This window comes from Eleutherodactylus coqui, chromosome 6 (assembly GCF_035609145.1).
Source record: "Eleutherodactylus coqui strain aEleCoq1 chromosome 6, aEleCoq1.hap1, whole genome shotgun sequence".
NCBI lineage: Eukaryota > Metazoa > Chordata > Amphibia > Anura > Eleutherodactylidae > Eleutherodactylus > Eleutherodactylus coqui.
Window position 1 is genome coordinate 18,044,335 of NC_089842.1, and position 22,780 is coordinate 18,067,114.

General features: G+C 45.3%; 1 protein-coding gene across 2 annotated transcripts; it reads right to left on the reverse strand.

Moving 5' to 3' along the window:
* Positions 1 to 4,028: 4,028 nt before the first annotated feature.
* LOC136631900 (ATP synthase subunit C lysine N-methyltransferase-like) lies at positions 4,029 to 17,621 on the reverse strand. 2 transcript variants are annotated; one of them, XM_066606377.1, is made up of 5 exons: positions 17,534 to 17,621; positions 14,752 to 15,047; positions 12,279 to 12,416; positions 6,880 to 6,930; positions 4,029 to 4,495 (listed from the first exon to the last, which is right to left on the reverse strand). In XM_066606377.1, exons 2-5 carry the CDS (start codon positions 15,034 to 15,036, stop codon positions 4,280 to 4,282), a joined length of 690 nt encoding a protein of 229 aa, XP_066462474.1. In that variant the 5' UTR covers positions 15,037 to 15,047; positions 17,534 to 17,621; the 3' UTR covers positions 4,029 to 4,279. The 2 variants fall into 2 exon arrangements, with proteins under 2 accessions (XP_066462474.1, XP_066462476.1); XM_066606379.1 differs by lacking the exon at positions 6,880 to 6,930.
* Between the last annotated feature and the right edge of the window lie 5,159 nt (positions 17,622 to 22,780).

Genomic DNA, 22,780 nt, shown 5'->3' on the forward strand with positions numbered 1-22,780 from the left:
GCCGTTCCATCCACTACACAGGATTTGGAACAGAGACTTCCATTTCGACCCCTGTGAAGTTGCAGAGCTGTCAGCGGGTGCACAATCGGCTGATCGGTCAGGGTCCCGAGCGACGGACCCCAGCCAATCAACTATTGATGACCTATCCTGTGGATAAATCATCAATGGTATTTTACCTGGAAAACCCCTTTTAATGATTTTTGGTTATTCTAATAGCTAATGTGTAACAAATTTGAGCAGATACATAGAGGAAATGATATTCACACCTTCTAGAGTTTACATTTGCCCAGGCAAGTTAAAGGGCACTAACTTGTCAGTCTCATCACTTCTGGAATATAATTGCATTAAAAATGTTGTTGCTTTACCGCTGTAAATCATGTCTGACATGGCTGCCACCATGGGTCTCCTAGCGTCTTTGCAATCTATTTTACTACCGAAGCTCTGTATTTAACGACAAGGACGTATCTCTAGCAAAAGGGGAGGAGTTATCTTCACAGGTTGCTCCCTTGCACTCAGAGGCTGCAGGCTGACACATCTGCAGACACTGATAAGGATCTCCACAGTCTCTGGACCTCCTGCTATTGTAGTGTGTGGGTGTCTGTTGTCATTTTACTGCAAAACTGAGCATGCAGTTCCATCTCAGTAATACAAATGATGAGAGTTGTGGTGATTTAGATGAACAGTCTTGTCACCTGAGACCCTAAAACTGGTTCCACCCTTTGCCTGTAAAACTCTCCTTGGGGGTAGTGACCTCTTCTTCCGCTTGTAGAGCTTGTTGACCACTCAATGCCTCTACGACGCAGAGAAGAGATTATACCCCATTACCAGAGTCTGAGAGGGGCGCATTATTGGGATGGGAGAAGCTGGATGGTCGTATCCATGAATCGTCCCCCATTGGGCCGGTCTGTCCAGACTGTTAGGAAGTGTTGGGACCAGTGGATGTGTGAGGGCACACAAGGTGACCGGGCTTAGGACCCCCTTCAGACCACCAGTAGAGAAAAACATCTGACTAGACTGTTAGGGGGTGTTGGGACCAGTGGGTGTGTGAGGGCACACAAGGCAACCGGGCTCAGGACCCCCGACAGACCACCAGTAGAGAGCAGCATCTGACCAGACTGTTAGGAGGTGATGTGGGCACACAAGGTGACCGGGCTCAGGACGCCCCCGACAGACCACCAGTAGAGAGGAGCGTCTGTTCAGACTGTTAGGAGGTTTTGGGACCAGTGGATGTGTGAGGGCACACAAGGTGACCGGGCTCAGGACGCCCCCGACAGACCACCAGTAGAGAGGAGCGTCTGTTCAGACTGTTAGGAGGTTTTGGGACCAGTGGACGGGGGCACACAAGGTGACTGGGCTCAGGGCACCCGCGACAGACTACCAGTAGAGGTGATCGTTTACCAAGTTGGAGCAACTCTAACTATTTCGTTTTCTGTCATCTGTAGACAGGGGGCGCCATCGTTACAGGCCGCTGTGTCTGTCGGAACCATTTCCAGGCGCTTGGCTAAAGGACATTCAGTCTCATGGTGCCCATTACATGTGCGGCCACTATGGAGTGGAACTGGGTTGTCTTCAGCGATTGAATGCAGGTTTAGTTTGAGCGCTGATGGCATCCGTGTTTTTGTCTGGAGACCCCGGGGTGAGCGCCTCCATCCTGCCTTTGTTGTGGAAACTGAATGCAAATAAGAAAAAAAGTGCTTCCAGAGGGCAGACCTCACCAAAATAGAGGATTAAACATTTAAAGTAAATGTGCTCACCTGAGAGCGCAAGTGGAATAGCACTAGATGGAGAATGCAATGGGACAGCTGCAGCCGGGGCACCGGGAGCGGGTCCAGTATAGCAAAACAATAAATGTAGGGGAAAACTGAGTAGCGGCGCTACTGTCTGATCAGTGAAGATAATGTTAAATTATTTATATTTTTACTATATGATCACCGGCATGTGGCGATTGGTGGAGATCCCCATTGCATCAGACGCTCTGCTTTTTCATGCTCATGTTATCTATTTAAATGTTCTTAATTTTTCTGTATTTTTATAATGTGGCCTGACGAACTCCATCCAACTTTGCTGTGGAGCGGTACACTGCCCCCACTGCTGGTGTAATTGTCGTGAGGGGGGCCATCACATACGACAGTCGGTCCCCCCTAGTGGTGGTACAAGGGACAATGACAGCTCAGCGATATGTTCAGAACATCCTGCAGCCACGTGTTCCTCTCATGGCAGCAGGATAATGCTCGGCCGCATGCACAAGGGGGTCACAGGAAGCCCCCCAAAACATTGTCACACTTCCGTGGCTGCCCGGTTGCCAGATTTGTCGCTAATAGAACATGCATGGGACCAACTTCAAAAGCCTGCGATTTTTGCACTGTATAGAGGCTGTTACAACAAACGTAGAGTGCTATGCCGAAGGATACCTTACGGAACCTGCATGCCTCCATTCCCACCCATATTACATTTTGTATCCAAGCTAGAGGCAGTACAACAGGGTACTAGAGCCTCCATGCCTGCCCATATCATATCTTGTACCGCCACTAGCTTGGATACAACAGGGTACTAGAGCCTCCATGCCCCTGTATCACATTTGTATCCAAGCTAGAGGTGGTACAACAGGGTAATAGAGCCTCCACGCCCACCCGTATCACATCTTGTATCAGGCTATATGAGATTTCCAAAATATTGCATTCTTTTTTTCCTTTACATTTTACATGGCGGCCCAACGTATTTGGAACCGGGGTTGTATATAACTGACACACCGTTTAAGGGCTCTTTCACACGAGCATATATTGGCCATGTTTTCACAGCCAGCCGATATACGCTACCCGTCTGATACATTGGTTTCCAATGCATCAGTTCAGATTGGTGTATTATCGATGTGTAAAAACGTCTGTCCGGCAAAGATAGAGCATACGGTGCGCATTCCGGCTGGACATTTTTACTATCTTCGACCAGAATACGGCAGCCATTCCAATAGACTCCTATGACAGCTGCCGGAGAAGGGAGGTGGGAGGGAGTTTAGTAGCATAGCTGCTAAATTCTCTCCACCCCTTGCCAGCTGTCTGCAATGGGATGGGGCGGGAGCTAGTGTGCTAAAGTCCTGCCCCCTCCCTGGCAGCTGCTAAGCTCCCTCCCCTTGTTGCAAGCCAGCAAGGGACAGAGAGGGGGTAGGAGTTTAGCAGAGCTAAACTCATGGCCAACGGTATCCCAGGGCTGCGGCGTATATTCACCGCTGCCTCGGCCATCTGAAGGGGCCTTAAAATGGAAGTTGCAGCCATGACTTGGTCATGGCTACCTCTTGTTCACGTGATTTTCGGCTGTGCTGTGGCCATGACACAGCCGGCCGAAAATTGTTGCCCCCGTGTGAATGAAGCCCAAAACCGTGTGTCTGCCAATACTCCATGCTGCCTAGAGGGGGCATCTTGAAGAAGCTGACAGGTTCCCTACATAATAAATATTAGCTGAAATTATAATATTGAAAATAATTTAGTATATTTGACAATAACCCCAAAAAACAAGCCGTAAATTACCAAAAGATGCTCTATTCACCTCAAAAGTTTAAGCTTTACTTAAATTTCCCTGACACGCTCAAAAGTTTGTCCATAATCAAAATAAAATGGCGCTACTTTGGAGGTGCTCAGATAAGATCCTGACTAGAGATGAGCGAACGTACTCGTTTCGGGTGTTTTTGCACTCGAGCACCGCTTTTTCCGAGTAACTGACTACTCGGACGAAAAGATTTGGGGGGCAGCGTGGTGGAGCGGGGGGTAGCAGTGGGGAACAGGGGGGAGCTCTCTCTCTCCCCTCTGCAACCCCCCCCCTGCTCACCCCCCGGCACCCCCCGAATCTTTTCATCCGAGTAGTCAGTTACTCGGAAAAAGCGGTGCTCGAGTGCAAAAACGCCCGAAAAGAGTATGTTCGCTCATCTCTAGTCCTGGCCCTTCTACGTAAGCACAATTGGAAAGACTTTCCGAATGCATTGTATTATCTAAAGGTCCCCCAAACAGTTGTGCGTCCCATCCAAATTAAAACTGTGGTTTGTAATCCTGAAACATTTTATAGGAGTCTTCATAGAACAGGTGATAAATGTGTGATCACCAGGGGGGCCTCACCGCTGAGCCACCAATGATCACTAGAAGGGAGGTCCTCGAGTTTCCCTGAGTAGTTTGCATGGAGCAGTCGTGGACCATGTGCCGTGCTGCTCCATGCATCGTCTGCAAGGCTGACCGATACAGACAAACGCTGCGCCAGATGTTTCCATCCGTATCCATAGACAATGATGGTGGGTTTAGCTGTCTCGTTCTTCAACCGTCTTCAATTCGCCCGCCATTCCTGTAATACTGGTTTCATTTAGTTTTAATGTCTTTATGTCATAAACCCACACAGTGTCTATTCCTTGTCCGGAAATACGGTCTGGGATCCAATGCGGGAACGGAAATCGGCAAGCAATAACTCTTGCGGTGAGAGGTAACTCCTTGAGAAGCTTTTTCTCCAGCTGTGGCATCTGAAGGCACAAAGTAACACATCAGACTTACAACTTTCTTCAACTAAGAATAACTTAATACAGGTAAAGCCCCCGATCCTCCGTCTTTGTATCAGCAATGGAAATCATTGGAATATTGTTCCCAATATACCAAAGACGACTGTGGTTTTCCATTTTCTTAGTACAGAGCGCCATTCTTCTGGTCCCCCACACATATACCAATTGTGTTGGCTGTTGCCACCAGCTGAGGCAAATCTGTTCGCGAGTTCTATTAATCTAAATCGAAACCACATGGAGATCGACCCCTTTGTGGCACCAACAAATATCTGTATATTGGAGCAACAGTTTCAACAGCTTTTCCTGTATGTCCTGCGCAGTAACACATCCTTGGGGTAACTGCACTAGGCGGTATGTAAAACAAAAAATCAAATTTTGGTTTATTGCACCCTGGTGGCCAATCTAGTGAACTACACCAACTGCAATGAGACCAATAAGAAACCATCAAATTTCCTCTCTTTCTATAGGATGAATTGAGATGATGTGGGGAAAATGGGAATGTTTTTTTGTCTCTCCTGTAAAGTTGGATAGATTTGACATACAACCCATTGCAGTTACCACAAGAATATGCAAAGCATCTGCAAAATCTTCAGACCCTTTCATTATTTTTACATTTTGTTATGTTGTGGCCTTGAGCAAATTAAAAGAAAAAATATCAAGTTTTCCCCCATCATTGTGCATTAATGTTTTGCAGTGATATAAGAGCTACAGCGCCTCGACCCCTGATGACGCCAGAGTTCTGGTGGGAGCTGGGGGAGCTGGTCTTATACCACTGAGCCGCATGTAGTCCATCCTGCTATACGTATATCAGACTCCGTTACTCTGGCAGTATATTATCATACATGCTGGCAGTTCATGCAGGGATCTAATGACTTGCTGAATCGTCAGTATATAGCAGTGTATTGCTGCATGGTAGCACGCGCCATCTGCAGCAAGTGTTAGTCGTGACCTGGATACTTGTGCATAATTAGCCAGGCAGGATGTGGATTCCTTTAGACTGCCTTTGTCTCATATATTACGCTCATTCACACTAAATTGAGACTCTGATCATCTTAATTAATTGCTACCACAGTATACTTTACTACATATTAATAAAAGTTCCTTTTTAAGGGGACCCAACTGTGGGTTTCAGCTTATGGCAAAGACTGTGGTGGGATTGGCTACAAATTAACCCTAGTGGGTCCGTGGGCCCCCTGCCCAATTTTTCTTCGCATAAGAAGGATCTAGACTCCTTACCCCCAGGCATTTTTTATTGCCCTACTTGAGGGCACTTTACGCAGGGTTATTGTCACCTGCATGCTTGCTGAAAACAGCCGTCCGGTCTACATGCGGCTGCTGACGGCACGGAGCAAGAAATCACTCACGAAAAACCATGTGACTGTTGAGGCGTGTAAACACATTAGCATACGCACGGCAATTTAAAGCATGCGGATGTGATGTTTTTTCCCGACGTGCGGGTCGCATTCGCGGGAAGTAACCGCAGCATGCTCCATTTTCCTGCGGATCGCGCAGGGACGGCTTCCACTAAAGTCAATGGAAGCCATCCCCACAGCGGTCACTGTGGAGGTGCTGTGGATCTGCGGGAAAGCAGGGGATTCAAAAACAAAAAAGAAAGCACTGTGCATGCACCGGGCGCGTTGGCTGATGCTCCTGGACACATCTGCCGTGCTAAAGAAAGAGGATCCGGCTGACCCAGAGGAGACCCACGATGGATCCGGAGAGGTAAGAAACCGTCTTTCTCTAAAAATCCGCAGGCACGCACGGATACCACTGCGGGATTCAGCAGAGAAATCCCTGCTGGCAAGTGGCCATTGGGCCTAAGGGCTTGTGGTCAACAAAGACAGAGCTCTACTAGGTGTGTTCAGCAGGGTGATACTATGGTCCCTCCCTTCCTTAGTTAGGAGGATTAGTTAAAGAAGTAGTAAGCAGAGAAAAGCGGGAGTCAAGAGAGGTTACATAGGCTGCAAGCAACCTGGACTTATGGAGGGGCAACGGAGGAACAAGTACCCTGCAAATACAAAACAGAACCAACAGGGACCAACGTTTCGCAGAAGCAATGGCCTGAAGAACAAAAGATTCATTCCTTCCAGCTGGACTTCTCAGTCCCCGGACAGTTGGAGCCCAGTGTCCCAAACTGCAAGGTGACCCGAGTTACCTCACGTCCAGGTAAGGCTCACGTGTAAAAAAAATAATAAAATTGGGGCGCATTAACTTGAAACTACAATTTGGGCGCAAAAATACCCCCCAATATGTTTACCTGCGGATTAAAACTGAGAGGATTACAAATAATAGGTAGATACAACAAAAAAAAAATGTCAGAGCGGCGTACTGCGTGAACACAAGCTTACCATCTGCGGTACGCCAAAGATGACGATATTCGTATACTGCGAAAAACTGACCTACAAAACAGATTGTCAAAAAATTAGTAAATCGATTAGACCACTATGGACACCTATAAGTCAACCGTAAATAATGAGCCGTGAGCAGCAAAACATCAATCACTATGAGGGGGGCTCACAGGAGCAGATTTGAATCGCGGATTCCTCAATCGCTGTCTGCACGGACGATACGTGGTACTACGCAGGCATTAAAAGGCACGGACCTTTGAAGTTTCGCTCAGATTTGAAGGTAGGAATCACAGATTCTGAGAGCGGAAGACAAACTGCAGCATGTTCTATTCTACCGCAAAATCTGCCGTATGGGCCCTACTGATGTCTATGGATGCGTTTGATCCACAGAGAGACGACTGAGCGACGCCGGGCTACATTCTGATGTCATTCCCTGTTTGCGATCTTTCTGTCCATACACGCACATCTGCGATCATTCGCAGGTCTTCCGCTGCGGACATCCGCATGTGTAATCCGACCCGCTCATGTGAGCCCGGCCTGGGGAAAAACGTATCAACCTTTATTAAAAAAGATCTGAATAGTAGAGAGACATTAAAAACCAGACGAAAGACAAACACATCCTAATACACCGCAGTATACAACAGTGGCTGCAGTGCGGCACATAACACCTAATATCATCGTCATCATCATAATAATAAAGTGCTACAGCAGTATGTAAGGTAAGATAGTATCCTAATACAGGAGTATGAGCCTCAGGGCTTCTACCCACCAGCGTTTTGGAACGCTGTGATATCGCTGCGTTTTTTTCAATGGGACTTTCTAATGTTAAAATCGCATCGCACAAAAAACGCAGAAGCACGACCTTACGATTTTTGTGCGATGCGATTTTAACATTAGAAAGTCCCATTGGAAAAAAAAACGCAGTGATATCGCGGCGTTAAAAAAACGCTGGTGGGTAGAAGCCCAAAAACTGCAGAATGCGAGTGCAGAAAAAGCAAAGTTTATTAACCCCTTAATGACACGGCCTATTTTGGCGTTGAGGACTAAGCGATTTTTGGTATTTTTCCATCTCCATTTTTCAAAAGCCATAACTTTTTTATTTTTTCGTCGACGCGGCCGTATAAGGGCTTGTTTTTTGTGTGGCGAGCTGTAGTTTTTATTGATGCCACTTTCGGGTACATAGACAATATCGTAAAACTTTTATTATTTTTTTTATGATAACAGGAAGAGAAAACGCAACAATTCTGCCCTAGATTTTTTTTTTTTACAGCGTTAATTATGCAGCATAAATGAGACACTAAATTTTTTCTGCGGGTCGGTACGGTAACAACGATACCAAAATTGTTATATTTTTTTTAGGTTTTTACACTTTTTTGCAATAAAAACCCTTTTTTTTGGAAATCTTTTTTTTTTCTCTATAGCTGCATTCAAAGTCCTGTAACTTTTTTATTTTTCTATGTACGGAGCTCTGTAAGGGCTTATTTTTTGTGAGACGAGCTGTAGTTTTTGTTGGTACCATTTTGGGGAATGTACGGCTTTTTTGGTCACTTTTATTGCATTTTTTGGGAGGCAAAATGCTAAAAATTAGCATTTTGCCTCTGTTTTTAGCTTTTTTTTTTAACGCTTTTTGCCGTACAAAATAAAAAGTGTGTTCAACTTTTTGAACACGTCGTTACGGACGCGTCAATACCCAATATGTGGGGTTTTAATTTTTTTTTAACTTTTTTTTATGCTAATATTAGAAAAAGCATAAAAAAGGGTTTTTTAACTTTTTTTTTAGATTTTTCTTTTCTTTTTTTTTTACACTATTTGAGTCCCTCTGAGGGACTTACATCACTATACTTATGATCGCTGTCATAAGGCATGGCAGAGCTACTGCTCTGCCATGCCTTATCGCTTATACAGCGATCATAGGCAATATAGGACGCCAGTGTCTGGCGTCCTGTTGCCATGGTGACAGGCCGGGCTCTCACGATGACATCGCGAGAGCCGGCCGGAGACACAGAGGGAGTGCGCTCCCTCTGTGAACTCTTTCCCTGCCGCGATCTACTTAGGAGAAGGTAAACCAGATAGCGCCTCAAGGTTGACATGCAGTGGAACTCAGCACTATTTTGATCCTCCAATACCCGGGGGAGAGCTGCAGAAATAACTGGGGTCTCTCATAAGAGAGTGGTCCCAAAGAAATGAAATACAAAAGAGCTATCAGCAAAACAAAAATTTCTGCGCTCAATAAATAGTGTGAAACCACAAATAGTGATCCGTCAAAGAAGGTATAGGAGTTACACTTACTGGGGAGGAGGGGGGTATGATGACCATGAGCCCCCTCCTTGAAGTGATGACTCCTGCAGTCTCCAAATAGATGTTTCCCACACGTTTTTAAAAGTAATGCAATAGCAACTTTAATTTCAAAACTTCGCTAAAATAACAGGCAACGCGTTTCAGTGCACACAGGCACCTTTCTCAAGCCATAATGTAACATAAAATACTCACATATATATAGGAGATAGATTACTTACAAATCATACCGCTGGTGGGGGCAGCCATATTGGGGGCGTGTCATAATGTGCCGACGTCACGGCGCCGGTCACATGGTCAATGTCTTCAACCTTCTGATAAAGTATGGGGGCGTACTAGGATGACCTACGTCATTACGCCGGTCACATGACCAGCGTCTTTATATCCACCGCTGAAAGCGTCTTCCCAAGGCGGTGGCCATCTTAAGGGTGTATATTCGATGTATCGGCGTCACTACGTCAGTCACATGACCGGCGTAGTGACGTGTATAGATGCAGGGAGCGCAACTGACAATTGCGGCCTTGGTGGGGGCGGTGTCTGGTTGGCCTACGTCATCCCGTTGTCCACATGACTAGCGCTTTGACGCGTTAGTGTTGCTGATGTCTCCTAGCAACAGGAGCCGAGAGAGAAATGCATTGTCCCGGCGGTGGGTACTTGGATCAGGGCAGCGTATGGTACGTCAACGTCATTGCGCCGGTCACATGACCGGCCTCCTGACGTACTAGTGTTATTGATGTATCCTAGTAGTATAAAGAATAGGGGGTATATTACCCCAACGCTGGAATCTCACTGTTCCCTTAGTGGAAGATCATAATATACATATACTTAGTTCATTCCCAATACCTAAATAAGGTCACCTAATAAGGTTTTATCCAATAAAAACATAAATACATGCATTATGTAGTATCATTATTGGCATTAAAAATCTATCCAAACAGGCAGTAATTTGTTCAGTTAAAATTCATTCAATATTCTTCATATCTGTTCTTGTTTTACATATTAGCAACTCATATAATCACGGTTTGTATGTACTGAAAAAAAATGTTCTCGTGAACACTAGCATTCAAAATTGACTAAAAATCCAGAAATTTAAAAAGGTTTTTTTTTTTTTTTTTTTTTTTTTTCCTTCTCTTATTTAAAATTTTTTTTCCAGAGCTTCATTTAATCCTACTGGATTTAATGTTTGTAGTCGAAAAATCCAGTACATTTCTCGTTTTTTCAGTAAGGAAAATATTTCTGGTTTAATTTTCTCAAGAGGTATAACTTTTAGACCTCTTGGGTCTTTATTGTGTTCTTTTTTAAAATGTTTTGAAATGCTGTGTTTTTCGAAGCCATTCACTATATTGTTGCGGTGCTTATTAATGCGTGTTCGTAAAGGATTAATAGTGCGTCCTACATATCTTAGCCCACATGGGCATTGTAGGAGGTATATCACAAATTTAGAACTGCATGTTAAGAGTGATTGAATCTTGTGTGTTTTTTTTGGAGTTGTTATTGATAATGGTATTTCTTTTTTTCCATGCGTGATATGTGTGCAACATTTGCATCTAGAGATTCCACATTTGAATACGCCTTGAATCGGTTTTAGCAATTGGTTCGTATCCTTTATAACTTTATTATGTTTATTTTTTTGTTTTTTGAAAGGACAAGAGGGAGCTAGTATGTCTTTAATTGTTTTATTTCGTCTGAACGTTATTATTGGCCTTTCAGATAGATTTTTTTGTAAAAAAGGATCGTCTTTTAAAATGTTCCAATGTTTTTGCAGAATATTTCGAATTCCTCCATGTTGCGTGTTGTACTTTGTTATAAATCTTGATTGAAGGCTATGATTCTCTTCTTCCGCTCTTTTATTTCTTTGTTTCTGCTTCTCTCTTCTTTGTTCAGTTGTTCTTATCAATGCTTTCTTGTAGGCTGATTCAACAAGTTGTGTTGGGTATTGTTTTTCATGGAACCGTTGTTTTAATATTACTGATTGCGTCATAAAGTCCTCAACATTGGAGCAATTCCGATGCATGCGAACAAACTGGCCATATGGGATATTACTTTTCCATGCTTTTGCGTGACAACTAGTGAACTTTAAATAGCTATTTGTGTCTGTCGGTTTAAAATAATTTTTTGTGTTGATTACTTTTCTATCATCAATAAAAATTTCAACGTCCAGAAAAACTATACTTTTTTGACTAAAATTACCTGTGAATTCGAGTCCCCATTCCCTCGAATTTAAATTTTTTATAAAATTCTCTAGTTCATATTTTTCTCCTCCCCATATAAAAAATACATCATCAATAAAACGACGGTAAAATATAATATTTGTATCTTTTATCTCTTCCTCCAAAGCTCCCATAAATAGGTTGGCATATGCCGGCGCAAATTTGGTGCCCATGGCAGTACCTTTGTTTTGAATATAAAAACGATCTTTATAAGTAAAATAATTATTTTGTAGGATAAATCGCGGCAGGGAAGGGGTTAACAGCGGGACGTCGCCTGTGACTGACAGCCGGCTCCCGCTGCGGGATAGCGCGAGATCATGACTGACCTCGCGCTATCCCGATGACGTACCGGTACGTCATTTTGCGCAAAGGGGTTAAATAGCAAAGGTGGCGGATGCCGATGCAGAGTCGATAACCAGTGACCTCTCACCTGCAGGACACCATACACAGACGCAGGGAGGGAGAGGTCAGCGGTCACAGATCCTGCACTGCTGCCGCCACTCCGGAGCTAGGGGTGGGGCGAGTAGAATTCCTGTTAGGTTTGATGCACGACTATTGGGCCACTAAAGATGAGGCCATGAGCCGGATTGAGTCCACGGGCCTTGTGTTTGACATGTGCTTTAGATACTAAAGTGCACCACCATTCTGGAAGGGGGCAGCCCCTGGACCTCTGCAAAGGGGCGGCCCTTGGACCTCTGCAAAGGGGCGGCCCTTGGACCTCTGCAAAGGGGCGGCCCTTGGACCTCTGCAAAGGGGCGGCCCTTGGACCTCTGCAAAGGGGCGGCCCTTGGACCTCTGGAAAGGGGAGGTCCTTGGACTAGCAGCACTCCATATATAAAAGACATTAACATTTTCAAACAATATTTAAGAGGAAAAAAGCCCCCGTTCCAATACCTTCCATAAATCCGAGATATGAAATCTGGCGCTCTGATGTACATCCTCTCTCCACGCTCTGTATCTGGAATACAAGACCAGCCAAGGATTGAGCTCGTAGCCGACCGCCTGGAAGCCTTTCTTTGCAGCAGCTATTACCTTAAAAACAAGGTTCAGATTTTACTTTATATTAGAGGGTAACGAAATGTTTAGCCGATTATTAACACTTCGGCCGCGGTCACGCACTGCGGATCAGCAACGGCTTTAATGCAGTTTTTTGCTAAAAAAATCAGCAGCATCTCCACGCGGAAAATCTGTTTCCCATCCGTGGCCGCTATTGGGGATTTTTGTGCAGATTATCTGCTTATTTTCTATGCAAAAAATCTGCCGCAGCAAATTCGCAGTTACTGTTACAGATTTGGTTCGGATTTACTGCAGATTTGGTTCTTTCCATTGAAGTCTATTTCCAAAATCCGCATGTATCCGCTGCTATAATTGACATGCCACAGATTTACGTTCTGCACCGCGTCTCACTTTCCGCACAGGTTCCTACGGAGGTTTTCAGCAGCATGTGTACAAGATTTTAAAAATCCCATCTACTTTTGCTGCTACTGTAAATGCTGCGGATTTTCCATATGTAGATCCCCCCGCGTGAACGTGGCCGTAGCTTTTTACAAGGAATACATTTAAATAAGTTGTGGGGTAGAGGTATGACCGTATCAGCATATAACTTAACCCTTTCCACTCCAATTTGTATCCTGGTTTTCCTAGGGGGCTTACTCTTTTTCTGCCGTTATACAACAGTGCGATCTGCTGGCTAAAGCCAGTACTGCATGAGGGGACACGTTGGATAGGCTCCGACAGCAGAGAAGCTGGCAATATACAGTAAGAGAACCCCCACGGACGTCTTCCAACATCGGAGCTGTACAGCCTTAAAGCATAATGTCTTATGACAGATTTTTCCTCGGAGTACATTTATAGGTAACTAACTCAACGACACTATAAGTGACCATTTTTGATCACGTATACGTTATTGTCAGTGCCGTTGCTGTATCTATATTAGTCAACTGACGACAAGAACTACCTATGTATGTTTTGAGGGCAATATATGATAGTTCTCTGCTGATCCTGGCATTTAGCTCTTGATGAACTGTCTACCACACAGGGAAAAGGGAAACGCGTCGAGCAGTTGTCAAATGACAAACGTAATCCACTTTGAATTATTTCTTCCAAGCTAATGAGCTATGAGCTGTCCAAGAATAACGAACGGAATTTGCTTTTAATTACCTGTTCAAGCAAAATGTCTCAGTTACAACGGGTACCTATACCAGGATTACATTTTATATCTATTCTGTTACCAAATAGACTAGTACCTTACCTCGATTTCCCTTATTTCTAAGTACCCAATAATACCTGAGAGGCGGACCAACCAGGACAGTTATATCTAAATAAGCTCCACCAATACAGTAGTAGTCCTCCCTGGGCCTCTCCTTGAGACTCCACGCATATACTTTTGTACATCCTTTATACGTGGGGCAACACACTACTTCAAGGCTATATGCTTTCGTGAACACACTTCCTTATAGTCCCTATACTCCAACTCGGGAGTACCTGTAATCCAGGTAGAAATAGAATAAGGTGTGAGACTAGTCTATGCTACTATGTGAGCCTGTTAAATTAATACGGCTCTAGTATCAATGTCTTGTCGTTTTTGTGTTTGTTCAGTGGTTGGCCCAGATTTTTAACTATTTCTTCAATAAAGTTTTTTGTTTTAGTCTATATCTGTGAAGGGCTTCTTAAACTACTTATAGACTCCTCCTACCTTTGTGATTTCTGTTCTTTCAAACGGGCCGCTTGTCTTCTGCATCCAGCTGTTCTCTGCCCGGAGCGCCCGGCTGTTATACAGCCGAGTGCTCCGAGCGGGGTATGCAGAACACAGCTGGACCGCTGTGTTCTTCATACCCCGGCTGTTCATGGAGCGCTCACCTGGTATACAGCTGTGCGCTCCGTGTGCAGTATGAAGAACACAGCTGGACCGCTTTGTTCTTCATACCCCACCTGCGTTCAGGGAGCGGGATACAGCTGAAACAATAGTGAATTCCTGATAAGGCTCAACGTTGTGTTTCAGCATGCTGAAAGACAACGATCAGCGACGGCTTAACAAAAACTGCACGATGTCAGTGCAGCTACACACAACGATTATCGCTCAAAAGATGGCTTTTGAGCGAATGTTTAGCTATGATCATTGTGTCTAAATGGGCCTTTAGGGCCTCCGGTGACAAGACCGTCCATCCAATCACCACAACTCTCATCACTTACATATCTGCCTGAGATGGAACTGCAGGACGACATCTGCAGCACAATTACGACTTTTTCTAGGGACAGATTTTTTTTCCTGTACAAAGAGTGTATATACTGGGGGACAAGTTACATAATAAATGGTCCTTTAAACAAAGATGTCTATAATTTTTCAAAAATGTTGCTTGGAACTTACAATCCGCCCATCACCGCTCCCAATGTCAACGACGGTTCCTCTTCTGCACTGCAGCATTTTCATTACATTTTCCACCTGAATTTCGGATGCAGGCACATAAGGAAGACAAATTTTTCTCAAAGCTGGTGCCACAAATGGAGTAGCCACCGCATACAAGGCCAATATTGTGCCTCCCACAACACCTGTTACAACCAGACCCCATCGTTTAGGTTTGGGAGTTCCAGCATTATGATTCAGAGGGAGCTCTTCTCCGGATGTACTACCGCTCGAAACAAAATCTGGCATTATTGGAAAATCTGTAAAATGAAGTAAGAAACATCTATAATTGACAACAGACCAGAGGGGAAAAACAGGCATCCGGAATAAATCTGTTCATAACTAATTATTGTTAAATACCGAGTCTAGAGGTATTAGACCTAAGCTTAGACCTTCTATTATTTGGCTTAGTTTAGGCCAAAAATATGGCACAATTTACCCGATACCTTTAGAATCTGCAAAAGTCTGCAGCCTTTCTCCACCTAAGATTCATGCTCAGAACCTACAACCTCGTCCTCCACCGCGCCAAACAAGTCTACTTCACCTCTGGTCTCCTCACTATCGTACAACCCTAAACCACTCTCTGACACTCGTCACTCACTTCCCCTTCTTGATTGGCATGTATTCGGATTTTTTCTTCTTTCATGTAATCCCACGCAGACGCCACAGCAAACCGCCCCCTCAGCTCTCCCTTACTTGCTGTAACTTCAGCGGCGTACTGCGCAGGGGCCTTGAGGACCGTTACTCCCACAGTCATCTGACCTTGGACAGCATAGGAGTAACAGTCCTCAAGGTGCCTGCGCAGTACGCCGCTGAAGTTACAGCTAGTAGGGGAGAGCTGAGGTGCGGGGAGGGTTTGCTACGGCGTCTGCGCAGGGTTAAAGCGAAGAATAGAAATCAGTATACATGCCAATCAAGAACAGCGGTGTGCCCGGCGCTGAGGGCGAAATGTGACTCTTCTCTAAAAAATCTGAGTCTCTTCAGTTTATGAGAATACGGTGTGGGAAACCTTTAAAAGCAGATTGTAAAGGGAAACTAATTAGCGATAAGGAATTCTCATTAGCAGCACCGATAGAGGTGATCAGGGATTGCATTGTAGAAACTTGACAGGTTCTCTTAAAAGGGAATTATTAGTTATCCCCCATCCACAGGACAGTAGATAACGCTCTGATCGTTGGGGGTCTCAGTAGTGAGAATGGGGGTCCTGTGTCCTCTGTACTCCTCCCTGTGAGGTTACTGCACCCCTACAGTCAGGAGGAAACGAGCGCTGGTCACACAAGCACACTGGCACTCCATTCACTTTCAACAGGACTGCTGAGTTACCTGAGCGCCACCGCTCGGGGATTTCCAACAGCCCCATTGAAATGAATGGAGTGCTGACCATGCATGGGTAGCTAGTGTTACCTTCATGCTGATATCACTGCAGGGGCAGAAGTGACCCCACTGTGACAGGCAGAGCAGGAGACAGGAGTATTTTTCTTGAGATCGGAGGAGGTCTGAGAAGTGAGACCCCCACCGATCAGCAAGTTATAGAGGACAACTTGGCATTTTGTACAACTCCTTTAAGTGCTCCTTTTTTGAGCGATGTATGATCAGAGGAAGGACTTGTACGTCTTGCAGCCCCTGTAACTATTTATTTATGGAAAACCCCTTTAAAGGGAACCGTCATCTCTGAGCCCCAAAAACTGTAAAACGAAAAAGGTAATAAAAATGTTATATAATTCTAATTTAAAAAACAAACCGCACATTCGGTATCGCTGCGTCCGTAAATGTCCGACGGAAAAGTAGTACAGTAAAAAAAACAAAATTTGGTAGTAATTGTACCCACAGAAGTTATGATGTCATTTTAGCTGCAGTGTGTACACCGTAGAAACAAGATGGCGGAACTGCGAGTTTCTTTCCATTTCGCTCCACTTTTTCAGTACATAAAGCCATTCAAAAGTACAACTCCTCCCGCAAAAGCCAACCCGCAGCGTCTACGATAGAAAAAGCGATAGGATTTTTTAAAAGTGGCGAGGAAAAAATTAAAATGACATTCACACGGGCGAGCGCGCGCTTACACGTGAGTTTCTCACTTGGATGTGAGGCGTTTTTCATTCTAATACCCCTTTTTTTGTTTCTGTGATATTGCGCTCCTCGGGCGTGTCGGAGGATCGCAAGGTTTTTCCCATTGATTTCAGTGGCAAACATCGCATCGCGCTCGCAGGCGCATCACGCGGTATGAGAGCCATGTGACGGCTTTACTAAAGGTCCCACTGACCACAACGGGCGAGATAGAACGTGCTGCAGCATAAAACACGGCTCATGTGAAGAAGTCCATCCAAGGGAACGGAGTCCATATTCATGCGTCTTTGAGGATGCAGACTTAAGGGGTTAAACAAACGTCAGGAATCGTCAGCGACACATGGGAGACTAACAGGATATACATTCAGCTCATGGAGCTGCAAACATCTCATAGGGGCAGATCCATGCGCACATACGTGTAACATGTGAGTATCCCTGCACCTACGTGTAACGTGTGAGTATCTCTGCACATACGTGTAACGTGTGAGTATCTCTGCACAGACGTGTAACATCTAAGTATTCCTGTACATGCGTGTAACATGTGAATATTCCTGCACATACGTGTAACATCTGAGTATCCCTACACATACATGTAGCATGTGAGTATTCCTGCACATACATCGCTGACGGACAACAGGCGGACTCAACACTTAGACACTTCTGTTACTAACAAATTACCGACCTTCATGAGTTTTATGGTCTCTGCTGAAGAATAGGCAGACTGTAGAGTGTAGTGGGTTACACGAGGTCTGATGTCATGAGGTCAGCTGACATTTTCTGGTCACATGACTATCTAGCAGAGGCGGGGCTGCGCGTAACTAGATTCCACACCATTCGCAACCTGATTGGTTGTTTGGATTATCTCTTTCACGGTGATTGGTTATTTAGCTTGGCTGATTCATGGTGATTGGTTGTTTAGGTTGGCTAGGGTACAAGTGGTGTGGAATAAGGATATATGCAGGCGGGTCTAAGTTGGGTCTAGAATTAAGTGGCTAATAGGAGGTCCCCTTCCTGTGAAGCCCATGTGTTCTGTACTGAGCATGCTAGAATGGAGTGGATGGGATGAGGTCCTCCCTCTGGTGTCTGTTCAGTGTACTGCAGGCTAGAATGGAGTGGATGGGATGAGGTCCTCCCTCTGCTGTCTGTTCAGGGTACTGCAGGCTAGCCTTTGTATTTTTGTTAGCCATTAAAAGGTATCATATCTACAAGATTACGTCGTTTCTCTTGCTGAGAACAATCACATTTTGCAGGCTAGAATGAAGTGGATGGGAAGAGGTCCTCCTCCTAGTATCTCTTCAGAGTACTGCACTCTTGAATGTAGCGGATGGGAGGAAGTCCTCCCTCTAGTGTCTTTTCAGGACACTGCACTCTGGAATGGAGTGGATGGGAGGAGATTCTCCCTCTGGTGTCTGTTCAGGGTACTGCCGGCTAGAATGGAGCGGATGGAAGGAAATTCACCCTCTGGTGTCTGTTCAGGACACAACGTAATCTTGTAGATATGATACCTTTTAATGGCTAACAAAAATACATGATGTTATAATAGCGAGCTTTCGTACCAACGCAGGGTACTTCTTCCGGCTTAAATGGATTGGATCTGAAGAGGCATGCATATTTATACACACTTATAACATACATACTTATGACAAGGCACAGATATGGATGTGATTGGTTCGCACTTAAAAGGAATTCTGCAAACCAGAAAACAAACTTTTTTTGTCTAGGCACTGATAGCGGAGTGAAAGTTTTATGGTCCCTAAATTACTGTTGATGGGGGTCTTATCTGTGCAATCAAGTCTCACACTTCCCATTCACGCATAAATCCTGGGGAATAATTTAACCCCGTATTCAGCGTGTCAAAGGTTGTTATCAATTTATATTCCCAAATTCTTCTGTGGTTTTGTGACTTGAAACCACCCTTCAATATCAAAACTCTCATATCTCCTATGTTATGTCCATGGTTAGAGAAGTGTTCGGCCACAGGTAATTCACAAGGAGAAGGAAAGAAACAATCGTGTGCCTCTAGTAGTGACCTACAATCCGCAACTAGAGGTACTAAGGAAAACCGCAAAGAAACTCCACCATACCCTGCACAAGGATGACAGCCTGAAAACCATATTCCCGGACTCTCTGCTTCTGTGTTACAGGCAACCTCCTAACTTGAGGAACTTTATAATCAGGAGTGCATTACCCTCTGACACACAAAAAGGAACTTATCCCTGTAATGTAAGGAGCTGTAAGACCTGCTCACATATACTGACTGCGGACAGGATACGGATCCCCAACACACAGCAGGACTATAAGATCCCGAGGACAGTCACATGTTCCTCGTCCAATGTTGTGTACCTGATCATGTGCAGTAAATGTCCTGTTGGGGGTCTTTATGTTGGAGAAACAGGACAGAAACTGAAAGCCAGGATGAGATCTCATCGCCACACGATTGAACACAGAAGAAGAGAATTACCTGTGGCCGAACACTTCTCTAACCACGGACATGACATAGGAGATATGAGAGTTTTGATATTGAAGGGTGGTTTCAAGTCACAAAACCACAGAAGAATTTGGGAATATAAATTGATAACAACCTTTGACACGCTGAATACGGGGTTAAATTATTCCCCAGGATTTATGTGTGAATGGGAAGTGTGAGACATTTATTATACAGATAAGACCCCCATCAGCAGTAATTCAGGGGCCATTAACTTTCACTCCCTTATCAGTATTTAGCTAAAAATGTTTGTGTATCTCTTATAACAATTCGAGCCTGTTGACCTTTTCCCCCCCCTCCAACAGTAATTTAGGGACCATAAAACTTTCACTCCGCTATCAGTGCCTAGACAAAAAAAGTTTGTTTTCTGGTTTGCAGAATTCCTTTTAAGTGCGAACCAATCACATCCATATCTGTGCCTTGTCATAAGTATGTATGTTATAAGTGTGTATAAATATGCATGCCTCTTCAGATCCAATCCATTTAAGCCGGAAGAAGTACCCTGCGTTGGTACGAAAGCTCGCTATTATTACATCATGTATTTTTGTTAGCCATTAAAAGGTATCATATCTACAAGATTACGTCGTTTCTCTTGCTGAGAACAATCACATTTTGCTCTACTGGCTAACACGGTACCAGATCTTTGTGTTCAGGACACTGCACGCTAGAATGGAGTGGATGGGAGGAAATTCTCTCTCTGGTGGCTGTTCAGGGTACTGCAAGCTATAAGGGAGTAGATGGGAGGAGGTCCTCCCTCTAGTGTCTCTTCAGGGTACTGCTTTCTGGAATGCAATGGAATGGAATGGATGGGAGGAAGTCCTCCCTCTAGTGTCTGTTCTGTATACTGCCGGCTAGAATGGAGCGGATGGAAGGAAATTCACCCTCTGGTGTCTGTTCAGGGCACTGCACGCTAGAATGGAGTGGATGGAAGGAAATTCTCTCTGGTGGCTGTTCAGGGTACTGCAAGCTATAAGGGAGTAGATGGGAGGAGGTCCTCCCTCTGCTGTCTGTTTAGGGTACTGCAGGCTAGAATGAGTGGTTGGGAAGAGGTCCTCCTTCTAGTGTCTCTTCAGGGTACTGCTTTCTGGAATGGAATGGAGTGGATGGGAGGAGGTCCTCCCTCTGGTGTCTGTTCAGTGTACTGCAGGCTAGAATGAAGTGGATGGGATGAGGTTCTTCCTCTGGTGTCTGTTTACCGTACCGCAGGCTAGAATGAAGCGGATAGGAGATTCTCCTTTTGGTGGCTGTTTGGGGTACTGCAGGCTGGAGTGGTTTAGTGCTCACATTCAAATTATGATGGTTTTAACCCCTTAAGGACATGGCCTATTTTGGGCTTAATGACGCAACAATTTTTGGCGGATTTAATCTTTAATATGAATTAAAGCACAATTTGTGCCCCTCTGGGGGACTTACACCATAGCACCAATAATCGCTCTGATAAGGCATTGCAGGAGGAGCAAAAAACGCGGCGATGGGGCAAATGTGTGCCCGCCTTGTAAATTGCATTGTCATGCCTTTTTTCACCCAAATCAAACAAACCACGGCTCGATATGGAAACACGGGCGGCTATAGAAAAACGCAGAAAGTTGGAACATGCCGTAATTTATTGGTATCGCTACAGAGAGCACATCGCAGATGTAAATGAAACCGTTGAAAGACATTGCTTTCATAAATGTGCTTTTTTACTCTCACGTAGAGCAAAAAACGCGGTGTTTGAGCGCCGTGTGGCGGCAGCCTCCGGGGATGTTCACACGTAGCAGAAATCCGCCACGTCAAAATCAGTTGTGGATCTACAGCGGATTTCAGCCTGCGCTCCTCTCACCTCCCAAATACTACCCGCAGCATGGCGCCCTGCTACTGAAAGCTGTCGGTCATGTGATGTGGAAGCAGCACTCAGTTGCAGTTCCCAGTATACACTGCACTGTGGGTACAGGTAGTATTTGGCTGGTGGGGGGGGCGCTACACGGGCTGAAATTCGCTGTGGATCTGCAACAGATTTTAAGCCAAAATCCGCACCAATTAGCTTGGTTAACCCCTTATATGCACGCTCAACGGGACTAATTCTTAGCTTTTCTGTTCAAACTAAACATTTATTTCCTGTTATTTCTAAAACAGCCAAAACCATGGAATGCCGATTTGTCAGATTTTACCCCAATTTTAGTACAGAATCTGCATCAAATCCAACATGTAAGCAGACCGCAGAGTCAGCTGCAGCGGAGTTAGAGGAAGTAGCCGGTGGTGCTCCTTCCTTGAGGGCGGTAGCCAGCCACCGGGCAGCTGGTGTTTATCAGCCATATTAATAAGATAACTGCCAGCTGCACGCCCACAAGCCGTACATTCACTCCGTCCACACCTCCAGTCGGGCAACCGCTGTGCTGTCATCGGAGGCTGTGACCCCTGATGTCTGAGTTCCTGCATGTAGACACCCACCTGTACGCAGACCCCGGGGCAGAGATCAGGGGTCACAGCCTCCGATGACAGTGCAGTTGTCACCCAACTGGAGCTGCGGACAGTTTGTGCACTGCTTGTGGGGCTGCAGGGTCACTACTGGGGCCATTGGGGAGGCCACTATTACTCGGTCACTTCAGACAAGTCTCGATGCTTCTAATATGCGTTGGGCATCTTGTTCATTAGCGTCTTCAATGCCTGTAAAGTGCTTTTTTTCCTTTTTGCCAGCGGGTGGCCCCATTTCACACTTGGCCTCGGCCAGCATTATGACTTGTGCGGACGGGCGATGCCAGAAGGGGTGCCCCAAGTAACCAGCTCACTAGGAAGTTCTCCCTCTGGAGCCGGTGATCCAGCCTGTTCTCTACTATGGTCTTCAGAATTGCGGAGCACAGGCTGCCACCATGGTGCTGCCCGGTTCATGTAACACACTTTGGTCTTGCTTGTAAATGAGAGGAATGTTATAGCAAAAACTGACATTTATATTCTGGCTCCTTGCAGGGTAGTGGACCCACCCCGAGACCGGCCGCCGGAGCTCCTAGTCACAGCGTTCTGCTATTATTCACGCCCCCATCACAGCTTGGCCATCGCCCCCTGCTGCCAATGTCAGCGCAAGTCACAGCGATATCCAGCGCTTGCGCTATTATGCATCTCTCTGCCCCAGCCGAAAATGGATATGCACATTGATGTTGAGGTCTCTACCCCTCGTGGATGTGCAAGAAGCAAAGTCTGACAGAGTATGGCAATGGATTTGGATCTATAGGTTGGCGTCCTGCCAGGTTGAACAGAGTGATGTGAATTCGGCCGTGCACACGCCATCCTACGGGGCCTTACAGTGACTTGTCTGCAGTGTAGTGGACTAAATGGACTTGCCGCATCACAATGAATGCCGCTGTGAATCTACACCATCGCCATCTTCTGCTGCGGATTCTTTCTGGTAGTAGTGAATTTGGGTTTCTTACAGCTGCATTTACTTACATGCTCATATTGCCCAGTGTA